Consider the following 23,052-nt stretch of genomic DNA (forward strand, 5'->3'; position numbering starts at 1 on the left):
AGCCCATTGTCTATATTACTTTTGTATTCATAAAAATGCTGAAATTATATTATAGAAGTATGTTTTAGACATACAAAGAGAGTCATGATACACTTTTAGGTGAAAAAAGTCAATTTTCAAAAACATACGTTTTGAAAGACAATGATCTATATATACTTTGTAAATAATGAAAAATTTCTGGAAGTATATACACTAAACTACCAGGAATAGTTATCTTTGGGCAGCAGGGTGTTTTTATGCTTTCAGTATTTTTGAACTGTCTTCCCTGAATATGCATTACTTAAAGAATAATAATTTAAGTGAAATCTTGGTATGTACCAGGTGCTCTGCCAAGTTCTGGGCAGTCAGGAAGATTTGGACAGGACTGTAACCAAAATACAGAATTTTAAGGTGAGCCTCTGTGATTCAGAGCAACTCATGTTAGGTTCAAGGTGACCATGAGCAAGTTACTAAACTTTCCCTACTTTGTGTGTAAAATGTGGATAATAAGCAACGTTTCTCTCTCTCTCCTGGGACGGTCAGAAGGGCCGTTATTTGTAGAGATGGTATATGAAAGCTCTTGGCGTAAAAAGCATTCATTCCATGACACCATGGCACCACGTTTCTTACAAACGTGAAGAAGGGCAAAGCCCCAGGAATAGCAGGTGCCCGTTGGCAGGACAGGAGGAAATTCCATAGGTGTGGGGTAAGAAAAAAGGAGCCAGGTTTCAGAGTTGTTCTGCTCCACATCAGCTGGCTCACACTTTATAAAGACGGAAGGTGTTGATGTCACAGAGCTTGATAACTAGGGAAGGGTAAGATTACCAAAATTGGAGCCAATGGACCTTTCATGAAAACACCTTCCAAAGGTGGTTGCCAACCCCAGGGGGGAACAAAATTCTTCATCAGGAACAAGAATGTGGGGGCACCTGGGTGGCTCAGTAGTTGAGTGTCTGCCTTTGGCTCAGGTTGTGGTCCTGGGATCGAGTCCCACATCAGGCTCCCTGAAGAGAGCGTGCCTCTCCCTCTGCCTCTCTCTGTGTGTCTCTCATAAATGAATAAATAAAATCTTAAAAAAAAAAACAGAACAAGAATGTGGCCATGATGTCACTGAGCAAAACAGCGTCTGCCACCAGCCATCCCTACAGAGACATCACACAGCCAAGGCAGCAGGTCAGAAGCATGATGACAGAGAAGAGGTGCTTTGCAGCCCTCATGCAGCCTTGAAATAGCCTAGACTGAAGGGATTTTTTTTTCTTCCCTTTGTTTTTAAAAAATATACAGCCCAGGGCAATCCTCATACCTCGGCTGCCCCACATGGAGAAGGGGTAGCTGAGTCACTGGGTCTTGGAAGCCGCCAGCTTACAGCAGGGCTCGGAAAATCAATACCTCTCTCTGAAGTTATCCAAAATGCTGAGACCTTTAAACCAAACTCCAGTAGGTAGACGTTATCAACAGCCTTTCACAGCATTAGAAGATGTGGGTTTTATTTCCCAAACAGCCTCGAAAGCGACAACCAGAGCTATCCTCTAAGATGCAAACATGGGGAATTTGGCTGCCAGAGCGGTTTCCAGAGAATCGCAGACAGACATGGGAGACAGCTGGACTCCGGACAGGTGTGGATGCAACAATGTCTCAGCATCTCCTCCCTGAGAGAGAGCAAGGCATGTGGCTTCTAGAAGGCTTCTCTTCAGGGAAATGCAAATGAAAACCACCAGGGGGAATCACTTCACACCTGTCAGAATGGTTAGAATCAAAAAGACAAGAAATAACAAGTGTTGGCAAGGATGTGGAGAAAAAGGAACCCTTCACGCACAGTTGGTGGAAACACGCACTATCGTGACCACTGGGGAAAACAGTACAGAGTCTCCATAAAAAGTTAAAAATAGAATTACTGAATGATCCAGTAATTCCATTACTGGGTATTCTATTCAAAGAAAACAAAAGAAAGATTCATCCTTATGTTTATTGCTGCATTATTTACAAGAGCCAAGATATGGAAGCAGCCCTTTAAGAGATGAAGGGATAAAGAAGAGGTGCTATGTATATATACAAGGGAATACTACTCAGCCATCAAAAGAATGAGATCTTGCCATTTTCAACGACATGGATGGATCCAAGTGAAATCGTCCAAAAGACAAACATCATAACATTTTCACATGTGTGGAATTTTAAGAAACAAAAGGACAAATATAGAAAAAAAAAGGAACAAACAGGCAGACTTCCAACTACAGAGAACAAAGTGATGGTTCCCATAGGGGTGAGGAGTGGGGACGGGGATGAAACAGGTGATGGGAATTAAGAGTATACTTATCAAAAAAAAAAAAAAGAGTATACTTATCATGATGAGCACGGAGAAATATATAGAAATGTCAAATCATTATATTATACCCTGGAAACTAATTTAACTAATTTAATTATACTTCCAAAAACTAAATAGAAATTTAAAAATCTCACAACAACAAAAGAATGCATACCTCCGTTGGAACTGGACGACGTCACTAATGACCTGTGCACTTTTGGGTATCATACTTCCCCTCTCTGTGCCTTACTTTCCACAGAAATTACAAGGTCCTCACTCAATCTAAGCAAAATAAGGGGGGCGGGGAGGTAAGAGGGATTCACTAGAAGTTCTCTTTTATTTATTTGTTCGTCTGTTTGTTTTTATTGGAGTTCAATTTGCCAACATATAGTATAACACCCAGTACTCACTTTTAATTGTAGAAACCCTCAGAGGAAGTTTGCTACGGCTAGCAAGCCAAAGCACAATTGCTGGAAAGAAGGAATCACCAAAGTGAACTTCCTGCATAATCTACTCATATTTCAATTTTGCCTGCTTCTCAAAAAACAGAATCTGTCAGAAGTCTTCAGATTCTTAAAATAAGTCACGAGAAATCTGGAAGAGAAGGTCTTTCTGGAAACAAACGTTCAGATCAATGTGCCTGACCGGGGCTGGCTGACCAGCAGGAAAAGTATTTCTGTTTCTCCTTACTTATCGCCATCTCTTTCGCATCCAGTAGGCAAACTCTGCAAAACCCTGGGGCCTTCTTTGGGGCGAAGTGAGGGAAGAGCCAAAGCTCCCACTCCCAGGACACAGGGAGGAACCCTAAAACCAAAGGGAGACATGGACAGTGTCACAGAAAGTTGGAGGCTGGGGCACCAAGACCACCAAAGTTCAAGAGCCATCTCCTCCAAACTGGCCCAGACCTAGTAACTGACATTGGGATTTCAGAAGCTCCAGGTCCCCAATTTTCCAAGGGACCCCCGCCGAGGAACCCTCAAAAAGATCCTTCAGGCTACAATTTTAACTCACATGCGCTGGCTGAGGAGCGAACCCCACCAGGCTCTAGTGAGTTCCCTCCCTCCCGCCGACAAATACAGGGTACCTATTTCCAAACAAAGCATCAAGATGATGCATCTGACAAAGGCATTTTTCTTTCCAAAATGTGGACTTAATTTTCATAAAAAGACTAAAAAAAGCACAAAAATTAAATCGTACTGCATCCCAGCTTGCAGGCCTTTACCTTAAATGAAAAGAGTAAAATGACCTAGAATCAGGGCCGTTCCAGAAATTCTGGGCTGTCTAGTTATGTTAAGATTGATCAAATGCCAAATCACTTCTCCTTCTCTTCTTGAAGTGAATCTGAGCAGGAAGACTTCGTGTCACTAAACAATTTCACTTGCTATTTGAAGAATTCTCGTGGAAGACAGACAGTCCCTTTAAATTTCCCCAGGCAGCTGCTAGGGGTTGCTAAGGAAATGACAGAAATAGGAAATACTGTAAATAAGTAATTAGTGATTTCTGAGGGGCAGGTTCTTGGGATTTTTTTTTTTTTCAGGATTTCATACAACTTAGGTACGGAAACAAGTTTCTTGTTTTCCCTCCTTCCCTCTCTCTTCGCCTGCCTTCCTTCCGTCCTTCCTTTCTGTGTGTGTTAAAGAAGAGATAGAGAGTCAGGGCACCTGAGTAACTCAGTCGGTTGAGCATCTGACTCTTGATCTGAGCTCAAGTCTTGATCTCAGGGTTGTGAGTTCAGGCCCTGTGTCGAGCTCCACGATGGGCACGGAGCCTACTTTAAAAAATACTGAGGGACACCTCAAAAATGTTGGGTGGCTCAGTGGTTGAGCGCCTGCCTTTGGCTCGGGTCGTGATCCTGGGAGTCCTGCATCAGGCTCCTCGCAGGGAGCCTGCTTCTCCCTCTGCCTGTGTCTCTGCCTCTCTCTGTGTCCCTCAAGAGTAAATAAATAAAACCTTTTTAAAAAAATTTTTTTAATTTAAAAAAAAAAGAAGAGATGCAGAATCTTCCAGCTGGGGGTGGGAGATCTGAGCCACTCTGTGCCTACCCTGATAGAAAGACACAGAACAGGACCCAGGCCTCCTATCTCCACACCAAGCCAGTCGAACTAGCAGTGTGCCTACTTCATTTGGTTATACTTTGGTGAAAGTACATTTGAACAAGAGTCTCGAAACAGACATCTGTTGTTTTGGCACGACAATCCACTTCCTTTCCTAGATACTCTCATCCTGGTTTTGCCCTGGTGAAATGCCCTCATCTCCAACCCCATGCCTCCAGGGGAGCAGACGCCCACATCTGCCCCAAACACGCAGTGCCTCAAGCCTCACCCCATCTCTGGCAATGAGGACCAGCTGCAGGACCTGCAAGATCCAGTGACAACGTTTAAGCCTTCATTTGTAAGGCCACCCCAATCCAGGGCTTCTCAGATCCAGAAGGCATTAAATTCCATCCTGGCTCATGCTCAGTTCAGACTTTACCTGGAATTTCTATGTGTAAAAACCAGAAGAATCCTAACTGGTAGAAATCTGTAGCTGAAACCAAGTTTCAAGCCACCAGGAAAGATCTTCTTTAAATGTGCTCTAATATATTGTGATTTGGGGCCATGTCTTCCTCCTGGTGGACGAGAGGCGCAGAAACTGGAAAAAAAAGACACAATCCCAAGAAAACCCAGGAGCGCCAAGGACAAGAGTTGAAGAAAAACTTGCAAGAAGAAAGTGTCAGCACAATGGTACACATGAGAATGAGAACCAGTAAGTACAGAACAAACTCACTGTTTCATTCTAAATAAGGAACTCAGTTGTTCTAGGTAAGGTCACCAGATGTGCTAGTTGAAATCATCATTCAGTTGCGAAATGGATAGTGCATGCATTTAATGTCTGGCATGTGTGTTATAAAGATATTTCCTAGGGCACCTGGGTGTCTCAGTGGTTGAGCACCTGCCTTAGGTTCAAGTCGTGATCCCAGGGTCCTGGGATCGAGTCCCACATCTGGCTCCCCGCAGGGAGCCTGCTTCTCCCTCGGCCTGTGTCTCTGCTTCTCTCATGAATAAATAAATGAAATATTTTTTTAAAAAAGATATTTTATAATATTAAATGTCTCAACATTCACTTACAGTAAGGTGGTATGCTCATGGTTCATCCATCCAGAGAGTCACAGAAGTGCTAAGAAAGAAAGACAAGTGCCACCTGTATCTGAACCCAAATGAAGAACTGGCTAAGAAGAGGAGAGAGCTTGTACCAGAGTCTGGTTTAAACACGCTATGAACATCTGTTTGGTGTCTGTTTACTGTTTACTGATTGCAAACCTTTTATAAAAGCTCAAATTTTACAGGGGCAAATATGCCGGGTTAACTCAGGTTGGAAGGAGCGAGGAGCCAGCCACTCAACACCTTACTGAGCTCAAGAAAAGCCTTACTTTGGACTCAGCCTACATTGTGACCACCACCTAGTGGCAGTGTACTTAAATAACAGGGATAGCAGAGAGTTTGAGAACTGTATTTTAAATTGACTCCAGCAATGTCAAGGTCATTTTGTGGCACCAGATCAAAACAAGATCTTTTCCCTGGAATGGAAATCAGGAATTTTTTCTTAAAGGTTTTACTTACTTATTCATGATAGAGACAGAGAGAGAGAGAGAGAGAGGCAGAGACACAGGCAGAGGGAGGAGCAGGCTCCATGCAGGGAGTCTGATGTGGGACTTGATCCTGGGACTCCAGGATTACGCCCTGGGCGGAAGGCAGGCACTTAAACCACTGAGCCACCCAGGGTGCCCCCGCTGAACCACCCAGGATGCCCAGAAACCAGGAAATTAAGAGACCAGAAATCTTGATGGAGGTGAAGTAACTATAAAATATAGGTAAATATTAATGGCAGTACTGTATATACCAGCATTTTCCATTGAGTGGAACTTTTACCAGCAGGAGTGCAGAAGATGTGTCCAGGCAGTCCAGGAAAAGGCCATGTTGAGGAGGAAGCTGGAGCAGAGGGCTCAAATGAAGAAAGGATACAAGCCTTACAAATTATCTAAGGAAGACCTATACAGGTGGCCGGTGCAACAAGTGCAAAGGCCCCTGAGGCAGGGCCATGTTTTTCTTCTTGGGAAGCTAGCGTGGCTCAAGCAGAGGATCAAAGAGAAAATGCAAATAAATGTGCCTGGAAAGACAGGCAGGGGTCTGATTCTGTCGTGTGATACAGTCTGGTTTGTGTTCTAGAAGGATTACTTACTATAGTTACTATGTGAAGAGCACACTACAAAGGGGCACGAGTTTGGCAGGGACAAAAGCAAGAGTCTACTGCAGCAACATGGGGAGGGGGAGGGTAGTACCAAGTGCTTAACTCTTGATTTTGGCTCAGGTCATAAGTTCAGGGTCCCAAGATCAAGACCTGTGTCAGGTTCTGCGCTGTGCTTGGAGCCTGCTTAAGATTCTCCCTCTCCCCTTCCCTCTGCCCTGCCCCCACTGCAGCAAGTGCTCATTCTCCATCTCTCTCTCTCAAAAAAAAAAAAAAAGATACATATATACATAAATACATAGTTACATAAACACAGATGTAGGTATATACATACAAAAACTCATGTGTGTATATGTATGTATGTCTCCACCTCATCAAACACATTTATAGTAATAATATGGTCCTTACAAATGTTTAAAGAATTATTACTTTTCATGTAAAAAAATCAATATAGGCAAGTACTTCTATATGGAAAAAAAAACCAGCAAGAGTAATATTCATGACTAAAGTTCAGAGGACACTACTCTTGATATCAAAATATGCTATCAGAGAACCAAGTAAATTTTATGTGTTCATCTAAAACATCCTCTGATCTAAAATAGTTTGATATTCCAACTGCAAATATATATATATGCATATATATATATATATATACTCAATTTATTTGTATCAATTTCACCCTTCCAACCAGATTTCACCTCTGGATAGAAGACAGATTAAGAAGAGATACAGGAAGACTAACCTCCTGTGCTAGTTACCTTAGCAGCAGCTGACTGTCCCCCAGACCTCCTCTCTCCTCCTCCTTGGGCACAGAGACACCTAAAATTGTTTCCAGACTGCTTTGCGGGTGGATGTAGCCGTGCAACAAAATTCTTGCCAACGGAATGTGAGTGCAAGTCATGGATGTCCACTTCTCAAGCAGATGACTCATATGCTCAAGAAGAAATTCCTTCCTGGACTTCTGCACTTTGCCTTACTTCTGCTCTGATCATGCAGAAGAGAAAAACCCTCTAACGCAGGGGTTCTTTTTATTTTTTTTTTAAGATTTTATTTATTTACTCATGAGAGACACAGACAGAGAAGCAGAGATGTAGGCAGAGGGATAAGCAGGCTCCCTATGGGGAGCCTGATGTGGGACACGATCCCAGGAACCCGGGATCACGACCTGAGCCAAAGGCAGATGCTCAACCACTGAGCCACCCAGGTGCCCCATAACACAGGGGTTCTCAGTCAGAGACAGTTTTGCCACCACCACCAGCACCACCACCACCCCACCCCCGTCCCCATGAGACACTTGGCCATGTGTGGAGATATGTTCGGCTATTAAAATGAAGGATGAGGACTAACTCCTGGCATCCAGGAGGCACAAGCCAGAGAAGCTCTGAACACCCTCCAATGCCCAGGACAGTCCCCACAGTGAAGACTTTCCTGGCTCAAAATGTCGACAGTGCCAAGGTTGAAAGACCTTGCTCCAAGGCCCTGTTACTCAACCTTTGTGCAGGATCATTATTCAAGTATGTTCTTAAAATGCAAATTCTGCTTCTGAAAGTATGGGATGGGATCTAAGAGTCTGTGTGTCTAACGAGCTCCCTGGGGGATGGCACAGCAACAAGATAGAAGGAACAGAACTTGCGTCCCTGAACAATCTCGGGGAGCTGTTCCAGCAGTCTACACTGGCTGGCATGTCCGTGCTATACAAACACATACAACCTACACCCCTGAACTCACAGCTCTCAGCTTATGTTCCCTCTGAGTGATGGGTCACCAGGCAGCACTGACTGCTACCAACTTCAAATATCACTTTTCGTAATATAGGAGAAAAATCATCTATGGTATTTAAGCCATTGTGAGTTGAGATCTCCATGTTCCAGCACTTGCGTGTTTTAGCCTAACTAGGACAGTGACCACCTGCAAATGGTGGATGGTTACATGTACGTTGCTGCTTGACGAGAGACCTCTAAGAGCCAAAGGTGATTATTTTCCAGAAAGGGAGAAAAAGAAAGGGAAGAAAAGAAAACAAGAAGGTGGCTGCGAGAGATATCTGAGGAGAGTGTACTGCTGCGTAACAAGTGACCACGGGCAGGCAAGCTTAATGAGCTTAAGTCCAAAATCAGAAACGGGTCTCCATGGGCTCACATCAAAGCATCATCAGGCTGCATTCTTTCTGGAAGCTCTAAGGAAGAATTAATTTCCTTCCCTTTGCCCTCACTTCTAGAAACTGCCTCAATTCCTTGGCTTGTGGCTCCTTCTTCTACCTCCAAAGCCAGTACCAATAGGATGAGCCCCTCACGGTCTCTCTGCCTCCTGCCTCCACTTGGAAGGATTCCTGTGATTACACTGGCCCATCCCAAAAATCTGGGATGATCCCCATTCGAGGTAAGCTGTTTAGCAACCATAATTCCACCTGCAACCTAATTCCCTTTTGCCTCGTGATCTAGCACATTCACTCATACATTCGGGAGATTAGGATGAGGACATTTTGGGGGAGGGGGCATTTTCTGCCTTCCTTTCACAGGTTAGAAAGTAGACGACTCCTGCAGCCAGAAGGTGGGGAGTGAACATGACAACTTGGGAAACACAGACAGGGTGCACAAGAAAATGACATGGTAAGTCCACTGAGAGCAAACAGAGAGAATCTTCCAGGCACTTCCAAAGGGCACCAACTGCAGGGCAATCCTAAGAAGCAAATGTGTCCTAAACACAGCTTTTTATGGTTTTTCAGTATAAAAAGATGATGGTCAGGTAAGAGTAATGCAGCGTGAGGTTCCTCAGAAATTCTGGAGATCTTCCTGCAGTCCGCCCTAACCAATGTTTGATATCCACGCTACATAATAGTTTCTGTAAATTAAACTTCGTCTAAGTTTATGATAAGAGTGTCCTGTATTTCACGTACTCCCTGGAGTGCAACATTCCAGAAAACCAATTACCTGGGGGAATTCATGAAAACGTGCACAGATTAATAACAACCAACATGTGTAGACCATGCAGATCCCAGGGCATCAGCATTATTCCATCCTCACAAAATCACTGTGACATTCTCAGAGGCCGTGATTCCCATTTCAGAGATGAGGAAACAAAGTCTCAGAGGCTATGAGGTCCACGCACACAGAGCAAGGCAGTCACAGAAATCAGACTCAAATCCTGAATTTCTGATTCCAGGTTCAGCTTTCTTTTTCAAAACACCACGTAGCTCCAAAGAGTCAGAGCGCCCTACAACAGAGGCACTCGGGTAGCCTGCCTTTGATTTCTTTGGCTCTAGGAACACCCAAACCTCAAAATCCCTGCCAAAGCCTTAACCTGGGGGCACAAGGAAAGGTCTATCTACACCTACAGTGAGTAACAAATCAAATACCCCTGTGTAACTGTTTGATTACTGAAGGACAGTCTGACAATGCATCTAGAGAAACATAATCCAAATTACTCTTGGGACTCAGGGCCCATCAGAAATAATCCAAGCTCTTCTAAAATGCTGTCGGTGAAAAAATTAAAAAATAAAAAATAAAAAATAAAAAATAAAAAATAAAATAAAATAAAATACTGTCAGTGGCACCAACAAAGGCTAGGAACCAAAAGCCATGTGTCACAGTCAAAAGACACCTGGCCTGTGACAACCTGCCATGTGACTCTGACACCGTCACTCTGCCCTTCTGAAGTCTGACTCTCTTTATTTGTAAAAGTGGGATGAGGAAGTATCTACTTCGTGAGGCTGCTGTGAGGAAGACATGGATAATGTTGTATGTTGGAGGGAACCTTTTGGGGAGACTGTCTAGCCCACACAGCTGGGTTGAGTGGGTTTCTCTTTCTCGCACCCAAAATAGTCTTACAAAAATAGTATTGTGAAAGAGCCTAGAACAATTCTTAGCCAGAGTTCCCAAGAAATGTGTTATTTCTTTCCAGAAGCTTGAAGTTTTGCAAGAGAACTTAGCACATAGAAAGCACTCCTTTTATGCATTAGTTCATTGATCCTAAATCAGTGATTAGGGCCGCCTGGTGGCTCAGTCAGTTAAGCATCCTAATTTCGGGTTGGGTAGTGATCTCAGGATCGTGATACCGAGCCCCACATTGGGATCCACGCTGGACATAGAACCTGCTTGAGAGTCTCTTTCTCTCTCTCTGCCCTCCCCTCCCCCTGAGCTCACTCTCTCTCTCCCTCCCTAAGGAAAAAATAAAATAAAACAAAACAACAAAAAAAAAATCAATGATTGATTAACCACGTTTATGGAGCCCCTACTGCATGCCAAGTACTGATCTGGGCAGTGTCAAGGAAAAAGACAGACAGGACCCCTGGTCCCTCCTAATTCACCTTCCAGCAAGAGGGAGATGCGGAATGCAGATGATTTGGGAAAGCAGTATATGCTGTGAAGAAAATAAAATAGCAGAAAAAATTCAGGAGTAGAAACAGGTTTTTAAAAAAAAAAAAAAAAACAAAACAAAAAAAAACAGATCTTTGGGAAAGGTCTTTTTGAGGAGTTAGAATTTAAGCCAACACCTGAAGGATGAGGAGATACAGGTTGTTTAGAGCCTGGAGGCAGAGTATTCACGGCCCAGAGAACAGAAAATAAAAAGCCCCGAAAGCAGGAACGAGCTTGGGCCCAGAACAGAAAGGATGTCAGTGCCCCAACCTGTCGCGTTGGGACCAGATTGCCCCCACACCCCTTCCCCAGCCTGTCCCACAGGCAGGCCAGTCCATCTACACATGGGAAATGGAGAGTGTCGAGCAGGGAATGGTACACGATTACTGTTCACTCTCGTGTGCCTGGAAGGACAACACTTCTGAGGGTTTAGATAAAGCTTCAAGACAAATAAAAGGAGATGCTGTGTGTTTGGGGCCAAAGACTTGGGTCTGAAGGCCAAGCCCACGCCCTGAGCCAGATACATGACCTCTCTGTGCCTCAGCTCCCTTACCTGGAAAATTCAGGTAAGGACCCGTTGTCATAAGGTCCCTGTGAAGGCTGAACGGAGCTGGGGCCTGGAGCAAAGCGTGGCCTCTCCTGCCACCACCACTATGGTCATTCTTTCCCACCCAAATCTTCATCTCCCTGCCCCAGTGAAAGCAACCATTACCGGTCCCTGATTTTTCCACTTTGTTCACCTACAGCTTCTAATTTACACCAATCCAACTATTAATCAACACCTGTGCACGGTCCCACCATCCTTGAATTTAGGATATAAAGCCGGGCATGCCCCCCCTCCCCAACAAGGAATTCTAACTCTGTATATGAATCTGAACAGCAACAGTTGCCTCACCATCCTCTTCTCGGTCAAATACAACACAGTAATAAGAGAATCCTATATACGAAGTACAAGGTTTTGGCCCTGTTCACAGAAACAGTATTTTCAGACCACTTTCAAACAGGCCTGACCTCAATCTTGCAGCTCTACCACCACCAACCACTGTAACTGCAATCCCTACAGTAACGACCAATGCCTCTAAATTCCAATAAAACAGAAGAGGAGGGCTGAGGGAGGGAGGAGGAGAGGGGATGGAGGGAAAGGAAAGACATGCCATCCTCAACAAAGAAGCCTCTCCATCTACTCCTCTCTTCTCTGTTGCCCCTCAGTAAAATATTAAAATTTTGTTCTTACAAGTCCCTTGCAAGTTTTGCTAAATTTATTCCTAGTTATTTTGTCTCTTTGGTTGCTTCTATAAATAGTGTATTTTCTCTCATCATATTCTCAAAATGGTTGGCGTAGGCACATAGGAAAACTATAGATTTTGCAAAATAATTTCCTTACCAATCCCCTTAATGAACCCCATTATTGTTCCTAATAGATTCGTTGAGAGGATTCGTTATCTCAGACTTTCCATTAAGAGGTGAAACTGCTGGCAAATGGTAATAATTCTACCTCCCCCTTTCTCATTCTTTTCCTCATTCAAGTGCATCATCAATTAATTCCTGAACAAAGATAAATAACAGTGATTTCAATGAGCATTGTGGGCTTGCTTGGAATTTAACAGGAACGTTTTAGTGGTACACCATGAAAGATGATGCTGGCTTTGTAGATGATTCTATTTTATCAGCAGGTGGTTCTCAAAATGAGGAATATTTAGTATTATCAGCTCTATTTTTAGCATCCATAAAGTGAATCACAGGGTTTTTCTCGTTTGCTCATGGTAAGAATCAATCACGTTGTTAGACTGCCTACGATCGAACCATCCTTCCATTCCTCGAATAAATCCCACTTCGTCAGAGCTCTCATTACCCTATGATGTAATCACTTACTTGTCCATTTCCCTATTTCATAAACTCTTTCAGGTCACTGGCCATGACTGATTCATGCCTGACCCTAGCACATAGTCGACAACTGGTATGTGTTTAAATAATACCTAAGTGAGTGGAATAACTAAAACAAGTCCACCAGACCTCCCCAGACTAACCCTTTGTACCTCTTTCTAAAAACACTCAGAGAGATTGGGTACCTGTCCCAGACTTGATCTTTACAGGTTTAATGAGCACGTGGTTCAAATGGCCCCCATTTCTGACAACGGAACCCTGGAACACTTTGTTCTTATGGGGAAATTGTTCCCTATGGTTTCATGAGACTAACTCTACTTCCCTGCCCCCAACCACTATCCCAGCCCAAAGGGGTGAGTGACCACATCACCGGGGTCTAATAAGAGCATGACACCATGACTGCTTTAGGAACAGGCACATGACCCAACCTGGGCCAATGGCACCTCTGGGAATTTCTTATAGAAACTCTTAGGAAGGGATGACTGGGTGGCTCAGTGGTTGAGCGTCTGCCTTCTGCTCAGGGCATGATCCCAGGGTCCTGGGATCGAGTCCTACATCAGGTTCCCTGTAGTGAGTCTGCTTCTCCCACTGCCTGTGTCTCTCTCTATGTCTCTCATGAATAAATAAAATAAGAAAAGAAAAGAAAAGAAAAAGAAAAAGAAAAAGAAAAAGAAAAAGAAAAAGAAAAAGAAAAAGAAAAAGAAAAAGAAAAAGAAAGAAAAGAAAGGAAAGAAAGAAAGGAAAGAAAGAAAGAAAGAAAGAAAGAAAGAAAGAAAGAAAGAAACTCTTAGGAAAAATGATTTCCAAAAGAATTGATAAACATCAAGTATGTTTGTCTGAGGTTGCTATTTATCATCTTGCTGAAAATGTGGTGAGACAACCTATCTGAGAAGAAAGCAAGGTCAAGAAAACCATGGCAAAGAATGGAAAGAAACAGAGACCTAGTGATAGCATATGAGCCCCTGGATCCAGCTTTTCCTAGTGATAGCATATGAGCCCCTGGATCCAGCTTTTCCTGAAGTCATCACCCCTAGGCTTCTCAATGACAGAAACCAGTATATTACCTTTTCTATTTATAATAGTTTAAGATCATTTTCTATTACTCACAATCAAAGAAAAAATACTAATTCATGTGTTTTTTTGTTTCCTGATGAATACGTTTTGTACATTTTTAAATAAAGGTCGAAAAAAAATTTTAAGCGAGGCAATCCTAACTAGTGAGTGTTAAAACAAAAAATTCAACCGCCTGCTTTTAATTAATGGCAAGATCGGCTGAAAGGCTCCCTTAGTGAATTATAATTTCAGACTCAAATTCCCAAGACAGTTATAGAGAAGCTTGTTAAGCCGCAGAAACCAACGGAATCAAGAGATTACTTTTAACAGGGCGGAGGTTCAATCAGTTCCAGAGATATCATCCATTATGCAAAGCCAAAACCTTTAAAACAAAACAAAAAAAAAATCTTCCTGCCGTACAACCCCAGCAATCTCTCATTCACCTAAAATCTCGAGGCCTCTCTCCTGACTCAGTTTAAAAGTAAATACAGCTGGTGTGATCTACAAACGTAAAAATAAAAATAAATAAATCACGTCACGACAGCTGGAGAACACCAGTGTGCAAGAAGCCAAATCTCAAGCCAGGGAGTTTGGCGGGGGTCCTGCCTCAACAGTCCTGCGTTCTCAAATGCTTTCGGCTCTGCAAAAAAACTGAAGGCTAGCATGCCCTTGGCATTCTAAATGCCTCTGTAGCCATGCAGGCCAAGCGGCATCAATTCCTACGGAAGGTTCAAGAAAATGTCAGCACACAAGCCCAGAGTGCCAGCCCATTTCCCTACCCCAGGCCCTCGGTGGAGAATCCTGGCTGCAGCTACCTCATGAAATCAGACTCTTCCCTTCCTTCAGCTCCAGTTACAATAGACCAAATTCTGGAATCCGGTTTTGATTATTCTCTGGAGAGCTACTTAAGAGCTGCTTCAGGGTTTGAAATCCCTCATTCAGACATAATCTTGAAATAAAAGGCTATATTCAAACGAAAAATGCATTACAGCCTTCTCTTTAGGACCTTCAGTACTGATGGGCAGGGGAGATGGAGAAGAAAGGCATGGGGGAAAGAGGAGAGAGAGAGAAAGAGGGGAAAGAGCAATGTCCTACATCATCAACTCATCTCATCATCGCATAATCCCTGGGAAGTAAGTAATACTGAGCCCATTCTGCAGATGGAGAAACTGAGGCATGGCGATCACACCGGGCAGAGGCAGCGGCCTCTGGGCTCAGAGACGGATATAAAAACACACTCTGTACAACGTTGCTTCTCCCCTTCTGGCTCCCTCCCTCTAGAAAGTCTAACACACAAGTCTGCTCTAGAACCGAAGGATTTCACTGAATGGACCCTTTGCAGACAACAGTCTCATTATCTCAGACATTTTTTTAAAAAGAAGAAAAACAGACCAAGTAACCTGAGGTCAGACAGAACTAGTAATATAGCAGAGCAAAAGCGAGAACCCAATTTCTCCATCTCTCAGGTCTTACTGAATCCACCAGACCGGAGTCTATTTTTTCGGTGCAACTCATCTGTACGGATCCCATACCCAAGCTCCTGATTAATGAGGGAACAACTGAAGAGTGGTACCGCCTTCAAGAAAATGTTCACTGAAAAAAGAAAAAAAAAAGAAAAAGAAAATGTTCACTGGACAAAAAAGGGAAATTTACTTATGAATTCTCTTTTTCTTCCTCAGTGTTCCTCTTTAGGACCAGCTCCTTTTGTTATTGTTGCAATCTATCTGGGAGGTACCCCCCCCCCTTCGTTGCTGTTGCAAAATCTGTAAAAGGGGGGGGGATCTAAACTAAAACAGCACCTATAAGCCACAATTCTGGCAACTGCAAAGGCTAGGGCTATGCCAGTTACTTTCTGAAACAAGTTTAAACCAGAGGTCACCAACTGGTAGCCAGCTGGCTGTACCCAGCCCACAGATGTGTTTTGTTTGTCCCACGGTGCTGGCCCACACAGCGCTTTTAAGAAATTTTTATCTGTTTGCCAACGTTAAAAACCAAGAGATTTCACATCAAGGCCTGGGTTTCCAGCTTCTCTTACCAAGTGGAGGACGTGGTTAACGTTTGCAGATGGAAAAGCAAGTGCCCCCGGTCTCTTCCCGCCTAGTCTATTTCACTGGGTAGGAGAGTTGGTGACCCTTGGTTTAAAAAGTCAAGCAGATGTAGATTGCAAAGCCAATCATTATTAGACTTTTCCCAAAAAAAATCCCCAATAAGAGACTCTTCAGTCAATATTAGGACAGCTGTGATGAAAGGTAAAGCATAGGAGACCAAACTGACTTGAAAATTTAAAAAAAAAAAAAAAAATCTCAGGAGCTAAGTCCATTTGGATTTCTGCTCTAAGAGACTCATTTTTGGGCAGCCCTGGTGGCTCAGCGGTTTAGCGCTGCCTTCAGCCCGGGGCGTGATCCTGGAGACCCGGGGTGGAGTCCCACATCGGGCTCCCTGCATGGAGCCTACTTCTCCCTCTGCCTGTGTCTCAGCCTCTCTCTCTCTCTCTCTATTTCTCATGAATAAATAAATAAAATCTTAAAAAAAATAAAAGACTCATTTTTTATACATTCACCTTTATTGTTTCATTTATTCCTCCCAAAAATCTCAGAAGGATTATTCCCAGATAAACTAAAACCGAGTGATGCTAAATCAGTCATCCAAAATCATACACCAGTAACTTGTAAAGTCAGACTGTGAACCCAGTTTTGACCAGCTACAAACACTGTGCACTGGGAATACTGAAAGAATCCTTTATAAAACCAGTAGGATTGCTTCCACCTCAGGGCCTTTGCACCTGCCCTTCCCACTACTGGAAACCTCTCTACCTAGATCTTTACATGACAGGATCTTCCTCTTTCACTTGATTTACATCACCCTCACGGAGAAGTTTTCCTTAGTCATTTGCACATGTGATTTAAAATCACATGTTTGTGCACACACACCCATGCACCGATTTCTCTCTAGACCCCCTGCTACTCAAAGTGAGGTCCAGCGATCGGCAGCACCAGCAACACCTGGGATGTTAGAAATGCAGACTCTCAGGGCCTCCCTCAGACCTGCTGACTCACAATCCTGCATGTTCACAACATCCCAGGTGACGCGTGCACGTTTAAAGCTTAAAAAGCACTGCTCTACTAGGAGCCCTGCCCAGTGGAAATATGATGTGAGTCACAAGCATGATGCTAAAATTTTCTAGTAGCCACATTAAAAAGGTAACAAGAGACTGTCCACTGTCTCCCCTGCCCACCACCCAAATGTCTGGTTCAGAACCACGAAGTGCTTAGTCACCAGGGTTTCCCCTGTACTTAACAGCAGTTCTGGGTATGTGGTAATAATAAGTAAATGATATTTATTAAAGGATTGTTAAAGGTTAACAAGGAAGGGAAACATCTTAGTAGTTTTTGTTTTTGTGTGGTGGTGGGATGGGAGGGAAGAAATCAGCCCTGTGAAATTGAGACGCATGGGGTCGCCTGGGTGCCTCAGTGGTTGAGCATCTGCCTTTGGCTCAGGGCGTGATCCCGGGGTCCTGGGATCGAGTCCCACATCAGGCTCGCTGCATAGAGCCTCCTTCTCCCTCTGCCTGGGTTTCTGCCTCTCTCTCTGTGTCTCTCATGAATAAATAAATAAAATCTTTAAAAAAACAAACTGGGACGCACGCGGTCAGCTCAGCCACGGACCAGCTGAGCCACCCTGAGCCCATCATGCACGCTCCGAGAGCCACCTGTAAAACACGAAGGCCACTATTTAGCTCACAACCCTCATCAGGACACTCAAATGTGAGAGCACATCCACAAAGCACCCGGCACTGTAGGAACAGGCATTTCCTAAGTGCCAGTGCCTTTCTGGAGTCCTCCCTCAGCCTCTCTCCAGATACCAGGTGCAAACAGTGCTGCTAGCCACTTTCCTCCGGGTAGCACGACGACAGTAGCATGTTCCAGAGTGATCTCCCCTTAGCAGATGGGAGGAGTGTATTAACTACAGGCAGCGCAGACAGTCTGAAGCCACGGAGGTTCCCTTCCCATCATCACCCTGGAGCAGGGCTCAGCAGTCACGGTTACTGCACGGCTTTTAACACTCAGGGCAGCCCTGTCACCTGGATGAGTTCGGCACACCTGCCGCCAGGTCCCGTCCCTTAGAGGAGCGTAAGGTCTCTGCCCAGACAGCCTGGAGCAGCCCATTCTGGAAGGTTCCGTGTGGCTCTCTCCTTTTACCAGTTTGGAGGTGTGGGGAGTGGAGGGACGAGTCTACCCCCCACTTACTGGCCTGAGTCGATCCGCCAAGTGAGGCTTGCTTCCCCCCATAGCTTTAACACTCCCGTCCTAATCCATTAGTCTATCTTGCCCTGAAATCGGAGGCATGCGTTCTAATCTCAAATGTGTTTTTAAATCACATTAGATCAACAGCGTAGGAGAAAGCAAAACCCGGATTTGGACACGACTGGAGTGACACAGAGGGAATAACAACTCTCAGGGCCGTTCCGCCGGGAGAGGAAGGAAGCCCAAAGCAGCGCTGCCCGGAGCTGCCCCAAATCCTTCCCGCTTCTCCCTCTGGCTGAAAACACCATCCCCAGAAATACTTGCAGACCGAGCAGGCTCCCGCAGCAGCACAGCAGACGGGCAAAAGGGAAAGAAAACAAGTGGGGGAGAAAATCGAAACCTTTCATTCATCTGTGGCCCTCCCGTGTGGCAAGCAGAGGGAGATTTTGCAGGGAATGCTCCGTGGATGGGGAGGAAGTGTGACCATTCAAGTACGTTCAAGCACAGATGCCACCACTTACAAGATGCGGTTGGAGCAGGGAAAGAAGAAGAAGGCTTTCTCTTACTGGTTTGAACTGATGCCACGGTTTCCTTTTCTACAATATAATGAGGATGTCATCCCCTCTTCCTCCATGGCAGAGAGAGACAGGAGCCTGAAGAGACGGAGCCTATGAAAAATCCCAGAAATACCCTCAAAGCACTGCTGTCCCTGGGAAGGCTGGAGAGGTATCCGAGCAGCCCCAGCACACTCCCGTGGGCCGAAGAGGTTTCTAGAAGTCTTCCCAGCAGCCAGTGTGGGGTGGCTACCGAGATCCTCTGTGTCACATAGGTTCTTCTCCAGCACTGTGAGGATCTGCCATGGGTCAGACACTGGGGTAAAGGTTGGGGGAGGCGGGGGGGGGGGGGGGGGGGGCGTGGAGGGGAGGGACACACAGAGAAATCACACGGTCCTCCTCTTAAGTAAGGATCAAGGGGATCTGCCCACCACATGTCTTTGGTCTAACAGCTCTGTGGATGGATGGGTACCAAATATTCACCCTCAGCCCCAAACACCACATGAGTGATGGCTGGGAGTACGACAGTGCTAGGACAGTACCTTCCCCGGCCCTGTCATGCCTGTCTCCATGCCTCCTCTTTCCAGCCCCGGCACGAAAGAAGAGAAGAAAATCCGGCATCTCCTACCAGCTCCTTCAGAAAATTCTCCAGGCCCGCTGATGGGACCTCCTGACACTCATTCCCCACCACGCACCCTCCATCAAACTTTAAGTCATCTGAATAAAACACTCCCTTCTCGATTCCCAGCTGCTACCCAGCAACCCGAACACATGCTGGAAAGATGTGATCTTTATGCCTCTCTCTCCCCCAAAAGGGCACTTGGCACTTCTCCGGAGCCACACGGTTTTAAGATCAGGATTGGAAAAAGCCACCGATACCCTCGTAGGGCCGAGGCCACCTCACAGCAGAGACCAGGACATCCCCATCACCAACAATCAAACAACTGAAACCCTCCCAGACATCATACCCCTTTCTCTATTTCGCTGTTGTTGCATTAATCATCCTAACACCTTTTTAATTATAATCGCAAACTGGAAGCCACGGCTCGTGATGTTATAAATACTGATTTTCCAGTTAAATTAGGCATTTGCTGTTTTATGTTTTGATAGGAGGGGGCTGTTTGAAGCCTCGGAAAATATTGCAATTAGTTCTTGCTGTTGAAACAGACAAGACATTAACAGACACATTTGCTGTTTCAGTTTAATGTGGTGGAATGTTTGTGCCTAAATGTACTTCTCTCAAGCTTTGAAAGCATAAGGCATATTTTTTAAAGTGGAAGAAATCAATCACAGTACACCCATTTATTATCTATTTCCCCAGTTAAGCTATTTCTAAAACTTTCCCAGGCTGTAATTTAAACTTGGAAAGCACATCTCTTCAACAGGAAAGGGACTTGTCAGGAAACAATCCTCGTATTTTACCTATTGGCTCTGCTAAGATGATAACATCACTTTAGCTGACAAAGCCCGTGTTTCTGTTTGACAATTGCAATTAATTACGGAGATGCAAGCGAGATGGGGCCAGCCATCCGGATCTGTTTTCCCAGAGAGATAGAAAACGGAAGGAAAGAGGGAAAGAAAAAAAAGAAAAAAAAGAAAAAGATTCTAAAAGAGCGAAGGAGGTTTGCGTCTGAGCATCTGCACCGGTGTCGAGTTAAATGTGATGGCTGGCAAGAAAGCTGGATCATTCATTTATTTCACCTGCGCCCAACTTTCTGCTCCTGTCTCCTCCCTTCCTCTCACCCCTGGCAGAGGGTGGAAGAGGAGAGAGGTGAACGTTTCCACAGGGCAGGAGCTCCAATCTGTTGCGAAGGAGGCGCAGGTTAGAAAGGACACGGGTGCAGCGCACGCGAGGAACTTGGAGCACCAACTGTCGCGCAGACAGACGCGGTGCGGTGCCGCCGAGGCAAAGCCAACCCAGGGTGTTCATGCAGCCGAGGGGATCGAAAGTTCTGGAGATGGGGGCGGGCGGGGAGCGCCTCAGTCTTTACTAGAAAGCCAGAACTTGCCAGCATCACCTTGTTTAACAGCTGCGTGCTCCTGTGGCTCTAACCTGCAAATACTCAAAGTTGGATTCTGGCCACGCCAATGCGTGTCAGGGCGATTTCGACAAGAGATCCCCGGGGACCTCAAAGCACCCCCCCCCCCCGGACACACACACACACACACCGTCCCCGGATCCATCTCGCTACCCCGTGCTCCATTCCTCCCTCGGCGTCCCCAAGACGCGGAAGGCGCGGGGAGCTGGGAGACACCCCCCGCGGGCACCAGGGCCGGGGATTCCCGGGCTCCGAGCCGGGTGGCTGGAGGCACGAGGCACCGGGGCAGCCAGAAAGGAGCGAGGCGGCGCCCCCGCCCCTCGCCCTGAAACAAAGTGATCCCGGGCGGGCGTGCACACAGCCCCCGCCGAGCGGCGGGCGGGGAGGGCCCCGGGTCCAGGCAGCCCCGCGCAGCCCCGCGCAGCCCCGCGCCCTACCTGTACCACTCCAGCCCCTTCTCGTAGTTCCTGTCGAAGAAGTGCGGCTCCACGCCCACCGCCCGCACGTCCGGGTGCACGCGGATGGCCTCCAGCAGCGCGCGGGTGCCGCCCTTCTTGACCCCGACGATGAGCGCCTGGGGCAGCTTCCTCTCCCCGTAGTCCGGGGTGCCGGGCGCGCCGCCCCGGTCGCTGCTCCCGTTGGCCGCCCTCCGGCCTGCGAGCTCGTCGGCCGCGGTGCTGGACTCGGGCGCCTCCCTCTCCGGCAGCGCGCTCTGCGCCGTGGCCGTGGCCGTGTCGCCCGCGGCCGGCGGGGTCCGGAGCCAGGCGTCCCGGGCGCCCCCGCCGCCGCTCGCCAGCCCCCAGCCGTCGGCCCCGGCCCCGGCCCCGGCCCCGGCGGGCTCCCCGGCGGGCTGCTCCGGGGGCTCCTCGGCGGGCTCCTCGGCGGGCTCCTCCGGGGGCTGCTCCGGGGGCGGCTCCCCGCGGCTCGCGCTGTCCGGCGGCGGCGGCGCGGGCGGCGGCGAGGGGGCGCCGAGGCGCGCGGGGGGAGGCGGCGGCGAGGGTGGCGGCGGGCTCGGCGGGGGCTCGGCGGCGGCGCCCGGCGGCTCCTGCAGCGCCAGCGGGAACTGCAGGGAGCCCGAGCCGCCCAGGAGGCTGTAGCACAGGTAGGTGACCGACAGGGACAAGGTGCACATGAAAAGCAGCTTGCGCGCCGGCGGCCCCTTAGCGGAGGCGCCGGGCGGCGGCGGCGGCGCGGCGAGCGGCGGAGGCGGAGGCGGAGGCGGAGGAGGCGCGGGCCACGGGGCCATCGCGGCTCCCGGCTCGCGGCGGCGGCGGCGGCGGCGGCGGCCCCCGGCGCTGCCCGGACATGGTTTCAGCCGCCGCCCCCGCCCCCGCCGCCGCCGCCGCCGCTGCCCCGCCGCCCCGGCTGCATGAAGCGACGCCGCTGCGCCCCCGGCCCTGGCCGCTGTCCCGCTGCGCCGGGGGGGAGCCCGGCCGCATGGCCCCCCCTCCGCGCTCCTCCCGCGGGGTCCGGGCGGCCCCCCGCCACCCCCCCAGCCTCGGGCGCGGGGACCGAGGGGCGCGCGGACCCGCCGGCGGCACCTGCTCCGTGCGCAGCTCCGCCGCGGCTCCCGCTCCAGCCGCCGCCGCCGCCGCCGCCGCCGCCGCCGCCGCCGCCGCCGCGCGCTGCTGCGGCCCCGAGTTCCTTCCCGCTGCTAACTTTCTGCCGGGAGAGCCGAGCGGCGCGGACGGGAGGCGGACGGGAGGCGGCGGGGCCGGGCGCGCGCCCCGCGCCGCCGGGGGAGGGGAGGGGAGGGGAGGGGAGGGGAGGGCAGGGCGGCTCGCGCGCGCCTGCGGAGGGGGGCGGCGGCGGAGGCGTGCGCCGGGGCCCGGGCGCGGGAGGGCGCGGGAGGGCGCGGGAGGGCGCGGGCAGGGCGCGGATCGCGCCCCGCCCCCACCCCCACCCCCACCCCGGTCCCCCCACCCCCACCCCCCACCCGACACGCGCGCCCTGGAGGCGGGCCCCGCCCAGCGCCGCGCGCTCCCCTCCCCGGGGGGCCTGGACGCCGCCCGCCCCGTCCCTCTCCCGATACTTTTAGGGACGCGGCCGCGCACCCGCCCGGGAGCCGGGGGGCCCGGGGACTGCACGCCCCTGCCGGGCCCGCCCTGCTCTCACCCCGGAAATCCTCCCGGGGGCCCGGGCGTGATGTCTTCTGTCTAACTGCTTCTCGGCTAAACTTCCATCTTTCCGGCCTCCCCATCTCGTCTTGGAGCACCAGCCCCCGGGTGTCCCGGCCCTAGAGCTTTTGCCTCTGCCCCCTCCCCCCCAACACACACGGGGTGACGGTGCTTTCTGCTCCAAAACAGTCCCCTACGCGACATTCCTACCCACGGGTACACCTGCGCCCCGTGGGGGCATGGCCACTTAAAGGAGCTCAGATTTCTCCGGACTGGGAGAGACCGAGCCCATCGTCGCTCTGAA

At 48.3% G+C, this 23,052-nt stretch overlaps 1 protein-coding gene across 1 annotated transcript in view; it reads right to left on the bottom strand.

Annotated features, from left to right (window-relative positions):
* The window catches only part of HS3ST4 (heparan sulfate-glucosamine 3-sulfotransferase 4), a 398,224-nt gene extending 376,347 nt beyond the window's left edge, over positions 1–21,877 (bottom strand). Inside the window, exon 1 of the mRNA XM_026011386.2 lies at positions 21,069–21,877. Within this exon, the coding sequence (XP_025867171.2) occupies positions 21,069–21,877 (809 nt within the window). The remainder of the gene's footprint in view (positions 1–21,068) is intronic.
* Positions 21,878–23,052: the final 1,175 nt, after the last annotated feature.

This window comes from Vulpes vulpes, chromosome 3 (assembly GCF_048418805.1).
Source record: "Vulpes vulpes isolate BD-2025 chromosome 3, VulVul3, whole genome shotgun sequence".
NCBI lineage: Eukaryota > Metazoa > Chordata > Mammalia > Carnivora > Canidae > Vulpes > Vulpes vulpes.